Source organism: Lichenostomus cassidix, chromosome 2, assembly GCF_008360975.1.
Source record: "Lichenostomus cassidix isolate B80296 chromosome 2, HeHo_3.0, whole genome shotgun sequence".
Taxonomy (NCBI): Eukaryota; Metazoa; Chordata; class Aves; order Passeriformes; family Meliphagidae; genus Lichenostomus; species Lichenostomus cassidix.
Genome location: NC_139482.1, coordinates 119,184,722 through 119,204,803, shown reverse-complemented (window position 1 = coordinate 119,204,803; position 20,082 = coordinate 119,184,722). Strand labels below are relative to the sequence as shown.

General features: G+C 38.8%; 1 protein-coding gene across 9 annotated transcripts in view; it reads left to right on the top strand.

Moving 5' to 3' along the window:
- The window catches only part of EYA1 (EYA transcriptional coactivator and phosphatase 1), a 148,913-nt gene that overhangs the window by 102,403 nt on the left and 26,428 nt on the right, over nucleotides 1-20,082 (top strand). For all 9 annotated transcript variants that reach the window (XM_085053025.1, XM_085053024.1, XM_085053023.1 and 6 more), the window contains 2 exons: nucleotides 937-1,020; nucleotides 6,976-7,065. In XM_085053025.1, the coding sequence (XP_084909151.1) occupies nucleotides 937-1,020; nucleotides 6,976-7,065 (174 nt within the window). The remainder of the gene's footprint in view (nucleotides 1-936; nucleotides 1,021-6,975; nucleotides 7,066-20,082) is intronic.

Here is a 20,082-nt window from a genome sequence, read left to right as displayed (position 1 = left end):
CCCACCAAAAAAAAAAAAAAAAAAAAAAGGAGGAAGCTTTTCCCAAGGCAAAGAAAGTTTTGCATTTGGACAGGAGACACTTCTAGCACAATAGTGGGGTTTGTTCTCTCATGTTATGTTCACATTCCTCCCAGTGGCCCATGGCTTATGTTGAGAACACATCTCCAATGACACCACCAGCTATGAGTGTCCACACTGCATTACTTTTGCTTTCCAAAAGTTTACCCCATTTGTCAACATGGGAAATACAATCTCACCAGGATTTAAAATAGTTGTATTTGAACAGTTTATTTTTCATTAAGATATCATTTTGTGTGTGGTCAGAGGACAAATTTAAAGCACATATTTTCCATTGTCTCCAAGCAAAAGAATTATTTACTGATCCCGCAAATTTTATACATACATCATCCAAGTTCATAGTATTTGTTCTTCATATGCCTAAAATGCATTAAAATTAACATAAATTAAGGGAATTAAAGTGCTTAGCAGCAATCTGCTTTATTTTGGTTTCAGAGATAATTTTCAAGACAGTCACATGAATTTTGTTTTGTAAGACTTGCAGAAATACTGAATTCTAACCCCAAAGATTTAATTTTCAGATGCTTCTCTTTTTTTATTTCAATTTCTATCTCACATCTGGCTTCAAAAGTTACATTGTACAATGTCATTTTCTGTGTGTATTTGACAATACTTTAATTCTATTCTAATATAAGGATTTGATATAGTAGCAATTGTAGTAAAAAAGCTAACAGATTGTATTACTTTACCCTGAAAAAAACCTTGTTTTGGAAATAAATGGCAAGGAAACTATGGTTTCAATGTGCAACCATTTCAATACAATTTTCCCATTTGTGTACTTACTGATTCAAATTTTAACTTTCCATTTCAAGTATTAGCTTCACAGAGGAACACATTGATTTGATTCTCTTTTTACAGAGAGTATTCATTTGGGATTTGGATGAGACAATCATCATTTTCCATTCCTTGCTTACAGGGTCCTATGCTAACAGATATGGAAGGGTAAGTGTCAAGAAACTGATGGAAATGTTCAGTAATATTTGCTGGTTTATGGTTTATACACAAGGAATACCAGGACATTAGTTGATTTTTAGAGGCAAACTGGTACTGGTGTTACAAGACAAAAAATACCAAGCTGTTTGACACGTCCATTCTTTGCAATTACTCAGCTCTTGTATTCAGTACATAATTAAATAGTGTTGGGAGTAATACTTTGACCACTTGAGGTTTGGTTTGTAGATACAGGTTGTCTGAAACCTGTTGATATCATCAAAATCTGCAAAGGTCTGCATTCCCTCAGAGAGTGAAGAACTTCCAGGAATGATTGCTAAAATAACATTTTGGTTCTTACTGATTGGCTGTACTCTGTATTGAGAGGGCAAGAGGAGAATACTTTTGTACATGGCTAAATCAGTCTAAAATTTCTAACCTTACATTTTTTAATCTACATATTGACTAATGTTTTTGAAAGTCTGCTTATGAGTCAAATCTTTCTATTATGCACAGTCTATAAATCATAACTGAGCTGATGAATATGTCCACAGACAGTGGGTTTCCTTGGTAATTCTCAGAAGAGAAACATGATTTTAGGTGAATAAGAACAGTTTATGAATGGAATGTTCTTATGAGATCAGACTTTTTTTTTCCCAGGCTTGTATTTGAAAACTAACATCCAGCTTGTGCTAAAATCTGTCATAGCCTTTTATATTCACCTCATGTGAGTTATAACTGGAATGTGATTTTTTTTTAACTTTAAAAATTTCTACATGTAAAGAACAACTACATAGTTTTGTCTGGCTTCATGTCTCTTGTTTTCTTGTAAAGCTTGTAAAGCTTCTATTTAGCACTAAATGATTTTACCCTACAGCCAGCTGAGTGAAGGGCAAAGCTACCTCCAATTCAGCCTGGGTCAGGTTCTGAGTTTCTCTCAATAGCTTTTTACATTATAAAAATCTAAAGCAGTACAACTTTGCAACATTTCTTGCTTGTTCAGGTGAGGTTTGCTTTCAGAAATGTTTGCTGTAATAAAATGTTTATAAGTTTGAGGAATATAATTAGGTTTTTTTGATTATATGTCAGAAAGGCAAGTTAATAGAGCAGCCTTGGTTTCCTAGGTGTTGTTAGCTCATATTTAGTTAATTCAGCAGCCTTGGTTTCCTAGGTGTTGTTAGTTTATATTTAGGTACTAAAAAGAAATTAGAACTTAAATGTTTAAACAATTGCTGTAGGGATATGTATGGACAAAAGCATTATGCAAGAGTATTAAATATTTACCAAAAGTTATTTTCCATTTTTCAGACTAAGAATAGCTTTTGTGTGGCATCTCAAAATCTATGACAATTCGGTTCAGAATGAGGAGAGCAAATCCCAGTGCTCACAAAAAAACTCAGTGACAGCAGACTCTCACCACTGGCTTTTGGGCAGCAGAGTAGTGCTGGAAAAGCCTAATTAATTAGTCATTGCCATAAAAGTACTAATGGGAGCATATTTTTTCCTTTTGTTACTAGTTCCCTGTAGTGGATTCATCAACTGGGGCCTGAACATAAACACTTTACTGCTGGATGCTTGAGGAAAGTGGCTGGTATTCAGCTGCAAAGAGATAGAAATGCGTATGCTGACTCCTGGTAGCAGCTCCATCTCTGCTGGCACTGTTTGCATAAGATGGAGCTTTTGCCTGGCTGTCTCTGGTTGCAGGGCATCTGGCACAATATTTCTGCATTGCTAAACAACAACCAACTGTTGATGTGGAGAGGAATGACGGCATTAGAGCTTATGCTGTGGATAAATATTAAATCTTTTTGTGCAGGGGTAGCACCATGCCTGTCCTTGGCTCTGAAATGATGTCATGAAACTGCCATTATTGTTTTGTTTTCTTAAAGTTTCATTCAAATCAGAGTTTCTTTTGGTTTATTGACAGCTTCAGACAACAGTTAGCAATTTCCAAGGATGTCAGAGAAAGACAGTGTCAAATGTCCAAAGCAAACGTGCTAAAACATATATCTGTCATATGAGAATTTTAGTGTTTATTTGTGGCAGCAGAAAGTGCATGTACTCTTTTTAAAAGAGTATTTTCCTGTGATTACTGGCCTTTAAAATCAGAAATACGGATCATAAGTCAATATGAAAAAAAGTTGAGGGGAATTTTTGTTATTTTTGCCTATATTCTTGTTTATGAGCAATTGAACATCATGTTCTTTTATATTTCTGCACTGTGGTGAGGGCTAGAAATGCCCTTTAAAAAATTAAATGTAGGCTGATCACATAATCATTAAAATACAAAAGCTGGATCTTCAAACAAACAAAAATGTCCTAATTAAATAATAGGGGATTTGGCAACTTGGCATTCAGCTCTTTTCATAATGCCTGAGTGAGTTTCATGGTGAATGACTATGAATGATGTGTGGCCTTGCTGCTGAAGGGATAGATTTTCCTTGCTTGATTCTCTACCTCATTCCTCCTAACTTCTTCCTTGTGCCACCCTTTTCTATATCTTCTTACTTTTTCATCTGTTTTTATCACCTGCTCTCCTTTTGCTGCTATTGTGCTGTATTTTCCTTCTCCTTTTGTCCTTCATCTTTGTTGTAACAAAACTGTGCCTTTATTTTTCAGTTTGCCCAGTAATGGCAAACATGAGTCCATAAAGCATTACATTTTTATTTAAGGATGATTTGAATTGAGTCAATTTAATGGAAATGTTTGAAACGCTAAGATTATGATTTGTCCTTCCAGAAGGGGAGACAAAGAAACAAAACAAAACATTTCCATATGCTTTTGGATTTTTTTTTTTTAATTTTTTTAAGAGAGAGAAGTAGTGATCAAATATAAAGTTAAGTTTTGGAATTTGGAAAAAGCTGGAGCCCTTTAGGATCTTGGAGCAGGTGAAAATACATCTCAGAATTGGCACTAGAATACTGTGGTCTTTACATACATTTCCATCCTCAGTGAAAGCAGTTATATGCATTGCTTTAAAAGGAATTTTCCTTTACATTATAAGCTATTTTATTGCGGTTTAATATACTATAGAGATAGAGAAAAACAAAGCCTGGTTTCACTTAACCCTTCATTTGTGACCTGCAGGCTTAAGTGGAAAATAAGCCTTGTACCCAAAGTGAACTTTCCTGTTTTTCAGCTTCTTGTTTCTCCACAAAACAAAGAAATCCAGTAGGTAGAATTTAGAAATGACATACAGGCAATGTTTTGGCTCCAATGCCAGTATTCAAAACAAAAGGCCTCTTAAGCAGTTTGACACTGGTATTTCTTTTCTTTAGTTAAACTGTACCTCCCTCAGAGATTTGTACCTGATTTTGACCATACCTGAAAAGACACTGACTGAACCTGCAAATCCCAGGCAACAAGAAGAGATTGTTAGCTTTCCTACTCATTGTGTGACACCTCACAGTAATTAGTTAGCAATTAGTGGCTTAAAATTGCAAAAGAAGGTTTGGTGTGGGATTATTTTTTTAAAACCCTGTTCTAGCCTTGTCTTTTTTAAAAGTTTTCAGCCCCTGCTGTAACATCTGATGGCAGAGTTTTATCTACTGTGATGCTTTAAACCAAGGTTCTTGTGCTTTTTATTAAAGCAGTTGAAAGTTTGTGACTACACAGATGTTTATAACCCTAATGCAGATAAGGTTTTTGCTTCTGTTAAATATGTAGGTATCGAGAGCCACAGTTTAACATAGTTTTTGTTTTAAGTGGAACTTCCACAAAAAGATTGTGTTTAATCTAGGAATCAAGGTTTCTTTGAAAAGCAGTCCATTTTGTTTCTTCTTTTAGCTTTTGTGTTATTTAATCTGACATTTTCAGTAGGTGCCAATGAGTTTCTTATTTTTTTTCTGCCTAATTAAATTAAGCTAATAAATGACATTATTTTAATATTACTTTAGCGAAAACCATTCTGTTTTATTTCTGCCATGTAAAAATACCTTGGAGTGAAAGGGTTAGAAAGCTTTACAAAAACCTGTTTTTACAGACTCAGAAATGTGATAAAAGTGTTTAATAATGAAAAAAAATTGTACCCTGAAACATAAAATATATGCAGCCATTTGTTTAAAATTAGTCAAATGGGTTCATAACCAATATCATGCTCTCTTGCCCATTTATTCTGTTTTTCAAAATTGTGGTTCTGTTTATGGATGGAAGCTCAGAAGGGAATTAGTTCTACCTTGCGGCATTAGCAGTTGATAATCAAGATGTAGCAAGTGATCTTCATTTTCATCTTAGATCTTTTGCCCATCTAACTCCTTTTAATAACTAAAGCAGAGGCTTTGGTGTGGTGACTTCTTGTTGTGCTCAGGCACAACAGAAATCCTTGTCTGTTTAAAAAAAAAGAAGCCTGATGAACAGTGTAGGATGGTGAGGTACAAACTGGGCATGAAGATAAGCAGAAATGTCAAAGGGAAAAGAAGCCTCAGGCCTGGCTAGAGAGAAAATACCTCCTGCTTTCTACCTCATATGCCCACAAAAGTAAAGTAAAGGAAGGCGTAGGTCTTCAAATAAAGCAATATTAAAGCAGAGAGACAGAATACTTTTGTTCATATTTTAAAGTCTTTCCATTTGAATTAAGAAGCCAAATATTCTTTTTTTCTTTTTTTTTTTTCCGTGCCAGTTTAAACAGAAGACTTATTTTTAAAGGCAAAGTTAATCAAAATAACATGCAAATTTTTTTCCTATTTGTAAGGGCTATTTTTTTTTATTTTAAAAAACCTAATATATGTGAGTTCGAGAATAGATGTTTTGTCTTCTCTATGTAGTTTTGCTTCTAAATTTCAAAAATTCTTTATCTGGCTAGTAGTTCTAGGGTTTTGGCATTTCCAGAAGGCAAACAGGCTGCCAAATCACCATTCTTTTTCAGCTCTTCACTACGGATGCATTTTGCCTTCTAACCAGTAGTTACAGAAAAATGTTTGAAAGTTCAGAGATCATGTTGAAACATCTATTAATTTGATTGAGAGGTGGAAAAAGAAACTAAGGGCTGCATCTCTTGCTTTTTAACTGTGACTTGTCATCAAGTTTAGAATATTAACTTAAATAAAATATGAGTTGACACTTATGCAATTCTATTTAAAATGTAATTCCTAACAAACTAACATTATTAATAGAGGTTGTTATGAGATAATATAACATGTTCTTTCAAACTCATGGTTCTGTGCACTTGGATAGACTTGGTCTTATAAATGAGAAACTCTATATCAAATGTATGTATTAGGCTTTCTTTTCGATTTTTCAGATTGAAAATATATAAAACACCAAAAAAATCAAAACAAGACAAACATCTGTAATGCATTTGGTAACCACAATGCTGAACATGCTTTTTGAGTTTATTAACTCAGTAAGGAATAAGTTGTTATGGTAATTTCTGTAGAGAAGTTAAAGTGTGTTACGTATTAATAACAAACAATAGTTTTGTTCACCCTGCATGGGTGGGCCAAACTGGAAGCATAATTAAAGCATGGTTTTGGGGACAATCAAGGAGTGGTTTTAAATATAATTGCCATTTGCAAATAAAACATTAATAGTTCCTTGCTTCAAAGTCACTAGGTATTCCCAGCTCTGAGTCCTGTCACTTGTGATCAGTGAGAGTTTATTTTGACTAACAATAGCATTATCATACCCCTGGTTGATCATAGAACTTGTGAAGATCCATAGAATCTGGAGAAGTTTTAGGAGAAATGGATTTTCCCTTTCTGCATAGAGAGCAAAGAGCCTGTGCTGGGGATGCATGAGGGTGACCACAGAGGTCCCACTGCAAAATCTTGGAGTCAGTTGAGTTAAAGTCGTATTTTTGAGTGTTACCGGTAAGAGTTGTAGTACAGGGCAAGACTGCAGTTAAACTGACAAAGTAGATGTTGCATTTAATAAAAGTAGTATCTTCTGAAAAGCTGTTCCTCCAGTTTGTGTTTGAGTATGTATATTAGGCAGAGTATTGATGGTGTATTGCTTAATTTCTTCTTTAAGGATCCTCCCACTTCTGTGTCCCTCGGACTTCGAATGGAAGAGATGATTTTCAATTTGGCAGACACGCACCTATTCTTTAATGATTTAGAAGTAAGTGTTCCTTCTTTTAAAACATAGAGATGATGTAACATTTAATATTTGTCTGGTTTTATGTGTTGTTAGATGGTTTGACAATTATTTGCAGAGTTTTAATACGGAGATGCTTAGAAAATAGCTGTGTCATTTAGTCATTAGGATATATAAAATATCTACATTAAATGTCTGGACTGGCCTTCAAAGGTTGCTACAGTTTAAATGGTAGAGTTTTGTCCTCACGTTTTAGCATTTATGATGACACTAGACAAGTTTCAGAAATGAATACACCAAAAGGATCTATAAATACGAATTCAGTAGTCTGCACAGGTCTTTAAATATTAAACTTCAGCTTCCATAAACAGTTGATGGCTGGGTACAGATTTCTTGCTTACATCCCACTGTGGGCAAGTGTCACCTTAGCCCCGAGGGACATCATCAATGTTGCATGTGCTGTCCTTCTCCATGGCCTGTTCCTGGGGCTGCTGTGCCTTCAGCAGGCACGGGGTGTTCTGTGCCAGGCTGCCTCTGCCTGCAGCATGCAGCGAGGAGCTGGGGGTGCCTTGCCAAGGGCTTTTTTAGCCTACACAGCCTATGGTTTGGCGACACTTGTGAGATTGTTCCAAAACGCTCCAAACTGCTGAAAGAGACTGTCACTGTAATGCCTGGCTGTTTCATCTTAAAAGGGAAAAAAGCGATTTCTGATCATATTTTAATAACGCAAAAACATGAAAACAGTCAGATTTCTTTCCCATCATAGTGAAGACAGCTGTTTATTTAAAATCCAGCTGTTAAGCAAGCTTGTGGTGGGGCTGCCAACACACATTAATCATCAAGTTGTTGTTTTGCTAGATTTTAGAATAGTGTGTTATTCCAGACAGGCAAAAGAATCTAAAAGATTCAAATGCAACTTTTGCTGATCAAAGTTAATTGGCAGCAATTGGCCTTTAAATATTTCCTGATGTTTCCCTTTTCAAAATCAAGCAAAATACACCTTATTCAATAGATGAGCCAAAATAATTTGAAAAATGCCAGTGTGTGATAGACCTCAAATGTGGTTTGTCCAACATCTGTCCCATATTTTGATTTCTTTTCATCTAAAAAGAAACCACTCACAGATGATTTGGCATCTTAGAATGTAATGAAATTATTGAACATGCGCTTTTTTTCTTCCATTCCTTAGAGTATTTATTTTTGTACTTACAATAAAATAGCTGGTTTCTTTAAATTTTAAAGTAGCATTTTCTTTCATTAAGGGAGCTGTATGTAAAGATATGATTGTTTTGGATATAAGAAGCGCCATCAGTGAGTTGCATGTATAGGGCTTATTTTTCAGACTTGTCTAAAAGTATAACAATGTTAGTTATTTTCCAGCTCTGTTTCTGATTTCTGGTTATATTTCATTTTAACCAGAGCAGAATGAGAAAGTACTACTCTTTCTGTATCTTACCAGCATACTTAATAAAGTTCAGTGTGTTTTCATTTGCTCTGCACAGCCAGATATGTAGCTACTTCATACACAATTGTCAACGCCACTGACTTAAAAGGAAGTTGATCAGTCACATCTTAGGGGTGGTAGATTGTCTTCTGCTAATAAACATATTGCAGCCTTAACAATACAGCACAGTAGTTCATTCTCTGAAGAATTTGGAAGCTGTGTATGAAAAAGCAACAGCTCCAGGTGGTTCATGGGGGCAGAGGAGCTCACTGGACAAGCCTGATTTTTTGTATTTCCACCATAACAAGCCAGTTTATCTTGTATCTCCAAACTCAAGTGTAATAGTTTGTGTCTGTACCCTAGTCTGTCTTCCTCATACATAAAGGCACCCAGGAGTGAGCAGCTGTGTTCACGTGCTTGTACATGAGCTCTGATTCTTGTGTCTGGGGAGCATGAGCTCCAGTCTGAAAGATCATGCCTTGTCCAAGGAGTGAAGAGCATGTTCAGTGTGTATAGAGAAGCCTTCAGAGAAGTACACAGTGAAAGGGCAAAAGAGAGCCTTTCACTCACTTTCCCACTTTGTGGGAAGCAGCATGTGAGGACTAGACCTCGTCACAGACTGAGGCTTTCAGTTCACCAGAAATGGCACATTTTGTGGAACATTTGTCACAGACACATGTTTTTGAAGGATCATGTCCTCCTGGAGCCACAGTTTGTCATTCTTGTGAGCATCACCATATTACTAGCAGGGCCTGCCAGTTTCCCAAGGGTTGTAGCCTTGGGGCAGATTGCCCACATCCATCTCAGAAACTCAGAAGTCCTTGCTTGCTGGTTTGGAAGTTCAGGCTGGTCACACTTTGACAGGCTTTCATGAAAAATGTGGACATTTTAGTTTGGATGTGCTTCAGGCTTGAGGTATCTGCTCTCACTGATGAAGGACTGAATCTGAAAGATTTAGAGGTGACCCTGCTCAGGCCTAAGCTGTCCAGTTCATGAGCACAAGCATCTGGGCTGTTGGGAATGAAGATGTTTGTAGACACCATTGCCATTGAGCTGCAGAGCTCAGGTATCCTTGCCCAGCAATAGTATGAAGAAAGGCAAAGTTGCATTTGGAACATATCTAACCCACAGAGTAGATGTGTCTTCGGGTCTAGGCTTAATTCAAAGTGGGAACCTGAAAGCTGATGCTCTCCATCTCACCCAGGCTCAGAAGGAGCTCTTCCTGGCATATAGAGAGGCTGCTTTCACAGGCAGGCAATCATCTGTTAAAACTTTGGCCTATGATGCACATTTTTCCAGATACCACAAGTTAATGTTTTTATATAAAAATATTCTTTCATCCAACGCATTCCAGAAAACTCTATAATCAGTACAGCTCTCTTGTTATACAAGTAAAAATACTTCTTCTCCTTTTAAAATGCTGAAGACTGATTGAACATTTTGAATGCAAAGGGCAGAGTTGCAGCAGTGATCTCTGATCTCTGACGTTTGATTTATGTATGACCTAACTGGCTTTTCAAAGCCCAGCCTAGAGATTTATTAATGTTATTTGGTTAAATTCTAAACTTCAGCAGTCAATTTTTAGTCTGTCTAAAGTGAATCAATGCCAAAGTGTATCAGTTGAAAACTAGTTTACCCATCTGAATTTAGTAGGGAGTACAACCAGGTAAATGAATCATCTAATTTTATATATGTTGTTATTCATGTAATATTAATCATAATGATAATAGTAGTAATATATGTAATTGAAAATTTCAAACTCCCTGAAAAAAAAAATCAGTCAGATCTCACTATCTAGCTCTGAAGTCAGTATTCTGTTTCTGGATGGGTGAGCTACATTTAAGTTTGCACCCTTGTACTAATTCTTACTTTATGGCCTTGAGAAAAATTAAATAAATTGCTTATTTCCTTCCCTTTGCACAGATTTATTTAGAGTAATTAATTCCAAAATGATGTAATAGCAAATAATTTCTGATCTTTAAGAACGTTCCTTAAACAGTGTATTAAAAGAGCATTACAAGATTTTTAACACACTGAAAAGAAAAATATTAAGGTTTACTTATGTGTAATTTGATATAAGTACCATAATAAACAGTGTTTTCTTGCATTAAAAGGAATTTCATAATGAAATTATAGAAGTGTACTTGGCCAAACAGTAGAAAATAGTGCAATGTTCTAAAAATTTAGATTACAAAATCTGCATTTGGGCTTCCAAATAAGAGCTTTAGGTTTTCAGTCTTGAAGTCTTTTATTTAAATGTCTCATACTCTCTGATCTATAGTTGAATTTTAATTGTGTGCAAGAGGGAATAACAACATTGATGCAGTGCTCTCAAGAGAACCACAATTACCTCATCCAAAAGTAATGTTTGATTTTTACATGCTGATTATGTTGTGATAGGTGTAATATTTTAAAGGTGCATACAAAGCAATTACACATATCATGTATTTTAGGTTGTATGCCCCAGTGTTTTAGGGAAAGGAGCAACTTGATGATAGGACTGAAGCATGACATCCACCGAGGTGATCAGCTCCAGTGCAGATGTGTTCTGCAGCAGAGCAGGGGAACAGGCCTTACAGAGTGGTTCCTCAGCCAGGGAAGCCCCAGGGGAGCACAGAGACCCACCAGGAGCCGGCAGCTCTTATGAGGGGGGTTTACTCTCCTGGCATGTGTGAGGCCAGGAGTATGGTGGCCCTCTTACCACAAAGGACAGCCCTAGTGGGCACTGTGACCAGGAGCTCTGTGATCAGGGCAAGCAGACAGGTCCATGGGGTGGTCTTTGGGTGTGCAGGGAGGATGACTCCTCAGGGCAGGGACATTCCACTGGCTGAGTGCAGACACGTGAAGTCTACATAAGCCAGCAACCAGGCACCATTCTGTAGCCATCTGCACAGGTCAAGGGCACTCATCCCACCTGACTCCTAAGGCAGAATGGTGGGCACAGTCTGAGAGCAAAGGCTGCAGCTCTGATGGGGAATCTGCATCTATCCTGACAGTGGCCAATGCCTCCACACAGACGGAGCTGCTGACAGGAGAGACTGCAGTGCAGAACTCTGACTGCAGAAAGAGAATAATGGTTTCACCTGGGGCAGGGACAGGCAGCAGACCTGCCTGCCAAAGTTGTGCCAGGTGGAGGAGCTCCTGTGGCAGGTGGCTGAGCTGCAGGAGGCAGTGGGAAGACTGCATAGCATCAGGGTGGCTGAGAAGGAGTTGTGTAGCTGCTTCAGTGGAGTTGGATAGCTGCTTCCAAGTGCAGTCTGCAGCAGACTCGCAGCCCATTGCCAAACAGCCAAAACCTCCCCCAGGGACACACAAAGGGAAGGGCAGCAATAATGTAGCAGAATATAAGCTTGCAGTGGCAAGGGCCTGCAGGAGGAAGACACCACCCCAAAACCCGAGGTGCCACTGCAGAACTGCTTAACTGCATGCAGACTGAAAAGGGAAGACACATCATGCAGGAGAGATGCCAGAGCTGAGGAAGGAGCCTGACCTGCCCCCCATAGAAGAATGAAAGCAACTCAGAGAAGGCAAGAGGTGATAGTAGTAGATGACTCACTTCTGAGAGTCTTATTTGCCAGCCTCAGGTGCTCTCTAGAGAGGTATGCTGTTTGCTAGGGCCCCATATTCAGGTATCATTGAGACACTACCAAGCCTCATGCAGTCCACTGACCTTCATCTGCTGCTGTTGTTTCACAAGGGCACCACTAATACAGCCAGAAACAATCTGAGGAAATAGAGTAAAGATGAATTACAGAGCCCTGGGAGCAGCAGTAAAGGAGTCCAGACAGTGGGAAGGATTTTCATGAATCCTCACAGCCATGGGAAAGGAATATGGCAAATTGACAAATGGTTTCAGAACTGGTACCACAGAGAGGGGTTCAAGTATTTTGGAGTATTTATATATATTTGAGAAATCTGGGCTGATGGGCTCCATCTGTCAGAGAGGGGGAAGAGCATCTTCAGTCATAGGCTTGACTGGTGGGATGACTCTTGTGATTGGAGGGTTGGAATGAAAATATGCAAGCTGTAGAAGGACAGGCAGGGGAGATGAGGAAGGCCTGTAACCCTCTGTGTCAGGGGATGGCAATGCTGGAGTGCATGGAGCACTGCCTGGAGATAGACAGGGAGCTGACCGAGAGCTTGTGAGCCAGGATTAAAGGGAGAGCAGGGAACAGGTGATATTAAGTGGGGATCTGCAATACACCACTTAACCAGGAAGACTGAGTGGATGAGGTAGTCTATGGACAAGAAGGAACAGCCTCACACTGACAACTCCTGGTGAACTTCAGCCATCCAAATATCTCTTGGAGGTACAACACAGTAGGCCATAAGCAATCCAGAAAGTTTCTGTAATGCATTGATGATGACTTCCTTCTGCAAGTGATGGAGGAGCCTACAAGGGGAGGTGCTGTGCTGGACCTTGTTCTCACCAACAAGGAAGGGATGGTGGAGAATGTGAAGCTCAAGGATTGGCTGCAGTGACCATGAAATGGTGGATTTCAAGATACTTAGGGCAGCAAGGAGGATGCACAGGAAGCTCACAACCCTGAAATTTGGAAGAAAGGCTTTGATCTCTTCAGCAATCTACGTGGTAGACTATCATGGGATAAATCCCTAGAGGGAAGAGGTGCCCAAGAGAAGTGGTTAATATTCAAGAATCAGCTCCTCCAAGCTCAGGAGTGGTGCATCCCAACAAAGAGGATGTGGTCAACATTGGAGGAAAGGGATATGATCCAGAGGGACCTTGAAAGGCTTGAAAGGTGCCCTTGCAAACCTCAGGGAGCTCAGCAAGGCCAAGTGCAAAGTGCTGCATCTAGATTGGGGAAATCCAGAGGAGACTGGATTGAGAGCAGCCCTGGGTAGGAGGACTTGGCGGTGGTCATTGAAAAGAAGCTAAACATGACCTGGCAATGTGTGTTAGCAGCCCAGAAAGCCAGTTGTCACCTGGGCTGCATCAAAAGCATGACCAGCAAGTCAAGGTGATGATTGTGCCCCTTTACTCCATCCCCATGAGATTCCACTTGGTGTACTACATTCAGCTCTGGAACCCCAGGTAAGGAAGGGCATAGAGTGAGTCCAGAGGAGGCTGTGAAGGTGATGAGAGGATTGTAGCACATCTCACATGAGGAAAGGCAGAGAGAGTTGGAGTTGTTCAGCCTGGAGAAGTCTCCAGGAAAACATTTCTGTGGCCTTCCAGTACCTAAAGGGGAGGGCAGGAGAGGGCCTTTTTACAAGGTGTCATGTAATGACAGGACAAGGGTTGATGGCTTTAAACTGAGAGAGAGTAGGTTTGGATTAGATATTATGTAGAAATTCTCTAGTGTGAGGGTGGTGAGACACTGGAAAAAGTTGCCCAGAGAAGTTGTGGATGCCCCATCCCTGGGACGGTGCAAGGCCAGCTTGGATGCAGCTTTGAGCAATCTGGTTTCATGGAAGGTGTTTCTGCCCATGGTGGGGTTTGGAACTGGATGATCATTAAGGTCCCTTCCAACTGAAACAATTCTGTGATTCCATCTTCATCTTTAAATATTGTGTAAGTTTACATATTTATACTGATACTTTTAAAATATTAGTTTACTCATTTTCTTGGCATATCAGATAGATATTATAACTAGCTATGTAAAAGAAATATTGTTGGTAGTGAAATTTTAGAAACATCTTTGACAAAGTTAGTTCAGTGCCTTGGAAACTTGTTCTAAAATGACACCATCTCATTAGATCTGTTCCTTTAGAGATATATACACTGAAGCTTAATATGGCATTTATTAAGCCTTTTTGTTGTCTAATCTTACCTAACACTTAGAATACTTTTTTACTTTCTTCTTTTTTTTTCCTTTTTGGTTTGTGTTGAATTCTATTGAAGTAATTAAAATCAAATTAATGTGTAGTTTTATTTCATGTTGGTTTTTTTTTCTTTTATGACTTTTATTTCTGTTTGTTCATTTCAGGTTTTTTGGTATGGGCTTTTGTGGGAAGGTTCAAAATAAGATTATAATGATACTATAAACAAATCAATTTTTCACACCTTTGACAAACGAAGTAATGCACAGGTGCATGGTCATGATGATTAGCATTCATTATGTTGCAGTATGTGAAGGATATATAATGCACACCCATGAGTTCACAATTCACTTCTGTTTGTGGAGTCTCTATATGCAAAGTGATGATATGTGTATGGGAGTCATTTATAATGAATGGCAGTATGGTATGAGTTTTCAAGCTGCATTAGTTGAAATATTACTCTTAGTGATAAAAGGTGAGGGAATGCTGTAAGGTACTACTCTCAAGCAGTAACTTTGGTTCTTTGGGAAAAAACATTAAAATAGTCAATTATATTCTAACAATTAGGAATGATGACCTTTATTAGTTTCTTCTGAGAGTGTTACTTAAAATCCACCTGGTGTTCCACACCTAATGTGTTCTTTGATGAAAATTCAGAGCACAATCTCTTCTGTGCGTCTAAAAGAGTTGAATAACCATGTTATGATTTCAAATATGGTGTTACTTCACATTAATGAATCTTTAAGACACCACATTAGCATATTACTGTGCTTGGAGCCCTCTGGAAGGTGTCTGTGTTGGAGTTGCACATGATTTCCATAAGATGCAACTCTGTCATTAACCACAGCTGGCTGGACAGTCAGCCCAGGCCACCAACAAGGTCAGCCAGTGCTCATACACCAAGAAGCAGCACAAGAGCAGCCCATCTCTCTGCCTCTTCACTCCATTAAATAAAGTCAGATTAATGCAGGGACATTTTACAAATCCTACATTTTATACATATTCATTAAAGCATTTCCAGCTTTAATGAAGCATCGAGGTGCTGTCTTCCACAGATGCATCTTCTCACAGTTTAAAGCAGAGAATAAACAGCATTTATGTCCTTGCACTCTCACGCTCTGTGTTTGCCCTGTAAACCTCCTCCCTCCACCCACAGGGCAATAAATCCTTCCAGAACTCCTACAAGTAACTGCTAGCTTGGATTTACTCAGCTCTAGTAGTTGATAGGGAGAAACTACCTATCAGATATTTTTTAATGAAAACTTTTTGTGGATTTTTTCTTGTATAATTTACTATGTGAAAGTGCCTGCTCTTTTTTGTGGCTCCCAGTCATTGGACTGTGAGTATTTATCAACTCTACCTCTCCCTCCTATTCCTTTTCAAGCTCAAGGCTGTGTGGAGGACAGCTTTTTTACTTGAAATGTGACTGAGGTGTCTGACACCCAGCAGTATGCTGAGCCCTTCTGTTTTCTAAAGGAACATAAAGGACAGCTAAGGCCCATGTTGCTAGGCAGACTCTTGTGTCACTAAAGCAGATGGTGATACACTGTACTAACACCAAGCACTACAGGGATTTCCAATACAGGACATCGTAGTCAGAGCTCAGGGATAAGAAAGGGAGCAACTAAAACCCAGGACAGCATCTTTAAAACCTGATCATGGAGCAGAATTCCTTGAACATTACTTCCTTTTTGGCCTTTTTGTCTTCAATTCTTACAGGTGAAACCCGGCTGCCTCCCTGCTGCTGGAAGCAAATGTACCATATAAATCACTTCTGGCCCTCAAGGAGACCTTTTTTCATGACAGGAACATATATCCTCTTTTCATCAGCCTGAAAATTTCTCCTTTGTAGGTATCAGTAACACCACAGGAGACTAAGTGACTTTCCTCACAGGTCCTTCAGTGACCGTGCACACAGCTATGTCCCCAGTGTACCACGCAGTGCCCTGTAGGAATGCCTTTGAAGCAATGCAGCCATATGTTCTGTTTCTTTAATCTGAAGGAGAAAGGGAAACTATTTCCCCTCAGACCTGGGTACTTTAATACACCACAGGCTTGGACTGGTAACTTTTAGCACAGTAGCACTCCAAAGAATGATTTGGGATCATGGGCATTATGATAATACACATTATTGAGTTCATTACTGCATTCAGCAGGCTTACCATATGCAGGTTATTGCACATCTCAAAGAACTATGACCACTGTAGGGTGAAATGCTCTTCTTTCTGAAAGCATTTTAGCACATTTGGTCCTAGAGTCAGATAATCTAACAAATTAAGTGCTTGGATGCAAGCCAGTTCTTAAGTGCAGACTTTGAGCAAGCTCCAAAGCAAGCTGGGAGAGCAGGTTGGCCACTATTAGCAGACTAGGAGTCCATCATTTATTCTCCCACACCTTGTAGAAATGTCATGGAGCCAGCTTTGGACAGTCATGACAAGTGTGATGTTGCCAAGATTTAAACTTAACTAAGCTGTATAGAGATGCACAGTCAGTGATGGGAGTTGGGGGAGCTGCAGTCAGACCAAGGAAGTGCAGATGGAGAATTGTGAAATACCATTACCAGAGATAAAACCTTTCTCAACTTCTCCACACAATAAAAATCAGATCAAGGTCATCTTGTGTCTGAAGCTGTACTCCAAGCTCTGAACATTGTCGGGGTGAGCCTTCACTGGCATTATGTACTAATCACTTGTCTGATGCATATTTTACATAGTATTTGTGTAGATTACATGACGTGAGATCCATGTTTGTGGTTGCCAATACTTTGTAAATCCTCATCAATGTGCCTTAGTCTCCCTGTGATGGTGATGATAAGGATGGGATCTACAGGAACAAGGATCATAGTTCTGTCATAAACTACTCAAGAGAGAAAAGCAGCAGTTGAGTCTGGAGATTATAGCAGTTGTTATTGTGTACAGTTGTAGTTGACTTTCTAACCAAGCTTCAGTTTGGTCTCCTTAATATATTAGTCTTCAGGAACATACTGGCACAAATTCTCTCTCTACTGACACAATTAGGAAATGTGTGTATTCAAACAACTTAAAAGAAAAAGAAGTATGAAAAATTGCAAGTAGTCAGCCAAGAAAACTTTCCAGTTTTCTATTGTATTTGTAAATTTCTTTTCTATTGTTGGGTTTGTTGGGTTTTTTAAGATTTCCTTTTTTGTTTGTTTGTTTGTTTGGGGGGGGATTTTATGATTTTTTTAGTTGTACTTGTTCCATTTTGAGTTATTCCTACATTTCAAGTAAGGTCTGATTTTTAAAACCACAGGTTAAAAAACAAGTCAACATTTAGAGCAGAAGGGCATCAGTCATCATGAATCATGGCAGTGTTTCAGGTGTCTGTACTTGTGAGCTGCTAGCTAGTTAGAGCTCCATGTAGTCAGCTGGTACCAGGGCTTCTGTTTGGGATGCCTAGATTTTGCTGTAGTATAAATGAGCTAAAGACTAGGCAGGCATGCTTTGTGAAGCATGGACATGCCAATTGCCCAGTATAGTACAGAGCATTTTATGGAATCACAGAAAGGTTTGGTTTGGAAAGAGCCTTTAACAATAATCTAATCCAGCCCCAATGTCATTGTCAGGGTCATCTTCCACTCCACCAGGTTGCTCAAAGCCCCATTCAGCTTTCAGGGCTGGGACATCCACAACTTCTCTGGACAACTTGTTCAAGTACCTCACCACTCACAGTAAAGAATTTTTTCCATGTGCCTAACCTAAATCTTCCTTCTTTCAATTTAAAATCATTACCCATTATTCCTTGCCCTATCAATACAGGCCTTGGTAAAAAGTCTGTCCCCATCTTCCTTCTAAATCCGCTTTATATATTGAAAAGCCACAACTAGGTCACCCCAGAACCTTCTCTTCTCCATGCTAAACAACACCAACTCTCTCAGCCTGTCTTCACAGGTCTTCCTGTGCTGAAGCCCCCTGAGCTGGAAGCGGTTCCCCGTGTGGGATCTCACCAGGGCAGAGTAGAAGGGGAAAGGGGAAAATCGCCTCCCTCAAGCTGCTCTTCAGGTCTCGTTTGATGTTACCCTATGTACTATTGGCTTTCTGGGCTGCAGGTTATATCTAGGGGTTTTTATCCACTGGAATCCCCAAGTCTTTCTTAACTTGGTTACACTCTTATCAGTTCACTACGCAGCCTGTTCTGATATGGGTGATTGTCCCAGTCCAGCTGCAAGACCTTGCACTTTATTGCATTTCATGAAGTTCATAATAACCCATTCCACCAGCCTGTCAAGGTCCCTCTGGATGGCATCTCTCTTGTCAGTGCATACATGCTAGTGCAAAAAGGTTTGTGGTAGGCAGCAAGCTAACTTTTAGTGCTATGAGACCTATCTTCAAGCTCGTATCCTAACAGTAATTTTTATCAAAATAACAAAACATGTTTTGTTTACAAGTTCTCCCAAATTACACATTCAAATGTGTTCCTTCCAGTGACAGAACTAACATCTTGTCCCTCCCCAGGAAATAAAATACCAAATGCTTGCATGCTTTTCATGGTAACAATTGTACTTGCCCGTTACAGCTAGGTTCTGCAGAGTCTGAAACATCAGATTTGGGATCAGCTAGTTCAGGAATTAGTGCATTGAAGGACAGTGCTAAGGTAGCCATTACAATACCTTCATCAAAGCTGTACATGGGCTGTACATGTTACTGGAATCCCAGATCTACCCCACCTATGTCAGTTTAATTGCAGCATAATCCCCAGGGCTGGGCTGCAGAGGAAGGCTCTGAAAGGTAATATGCAGATTGCTGTGTCATGAAGGACATGAGACAGTGGCTTGAAAATTCTCTTACAGCCAGTAATGAAACAACAGAGTTATTTTTAAAAGCCTGTCTAAGACTTGGTGGAAATGAAGAGATGCAAAACTGACTGCAAGAAGTTTAACAGACTGAGAATTTTGCAACCATCAACAGATTTCAAAACGCTGTCTGACATTATATTTCTGGCATATAAAAACACCTGCCCTTAATGAATTTTTATTTTTGAGAGGTTGCAAAGTTGCTGATACATGCCACAGAACTTTTCTACAATGCAGATAATTTTCTAAGCACAGATATGATACACTGCTTGAGGTTCACCATATTAGATCCAAAACTAGGTGATAATGTGATTCATCCAGGAGGCCTCTTAGTGCCAGAATTGTCATTTCAGATTTGAATAGGTTCATTTTATTAGCTAAATGATCCCATAACTCTGAAACAATAGAGCAGTAATGTCAAATAAATTAATAAATAGTTGATACTAATGGTTAAAGCAGTTAATGTATTAATTATTGTATTTCTTTCTTTTTATTCTTGTGTAGAGAGGTTTCTCTTTGGCTTTTAATATTTCATGGAACTGTTGTGAATAACTTTTTTTTTTTTAACTTAAATATTATGAATTTGATACACTGAACAAAATTCTGTCTGATACTATAGATGTCAAGACTGTAGTTATTACTTTTTCATAATATTAAATATTCCATTATTAGTTAATAATCTACAATTTTTCATAAATTCAAATAACATTCCTGAACAGTAGATTTTGTGTTTTGGTCTCTGATTAAGCTGACAGATGTGTAAAATTTCATGCAGCCAGTCAAGTCCCTGGTGCAGCTGCAAGTGCTAAAGAGTGCAAGTTATTCCAGCTAAGATCAACATTAATTTACACTCAAATATCTTTCCCAGCCTGCCCTTTCCTATTCATGTAATTCAGTTATTTTGTGCTGATTCCACTACTTAGAGGCAAGCTATTTCTTTCTCGCTGGGCTCTTCCCATAAAAAACCCAGACAGCAGACCGAAGAGAACATAATAGTCACCTTTAG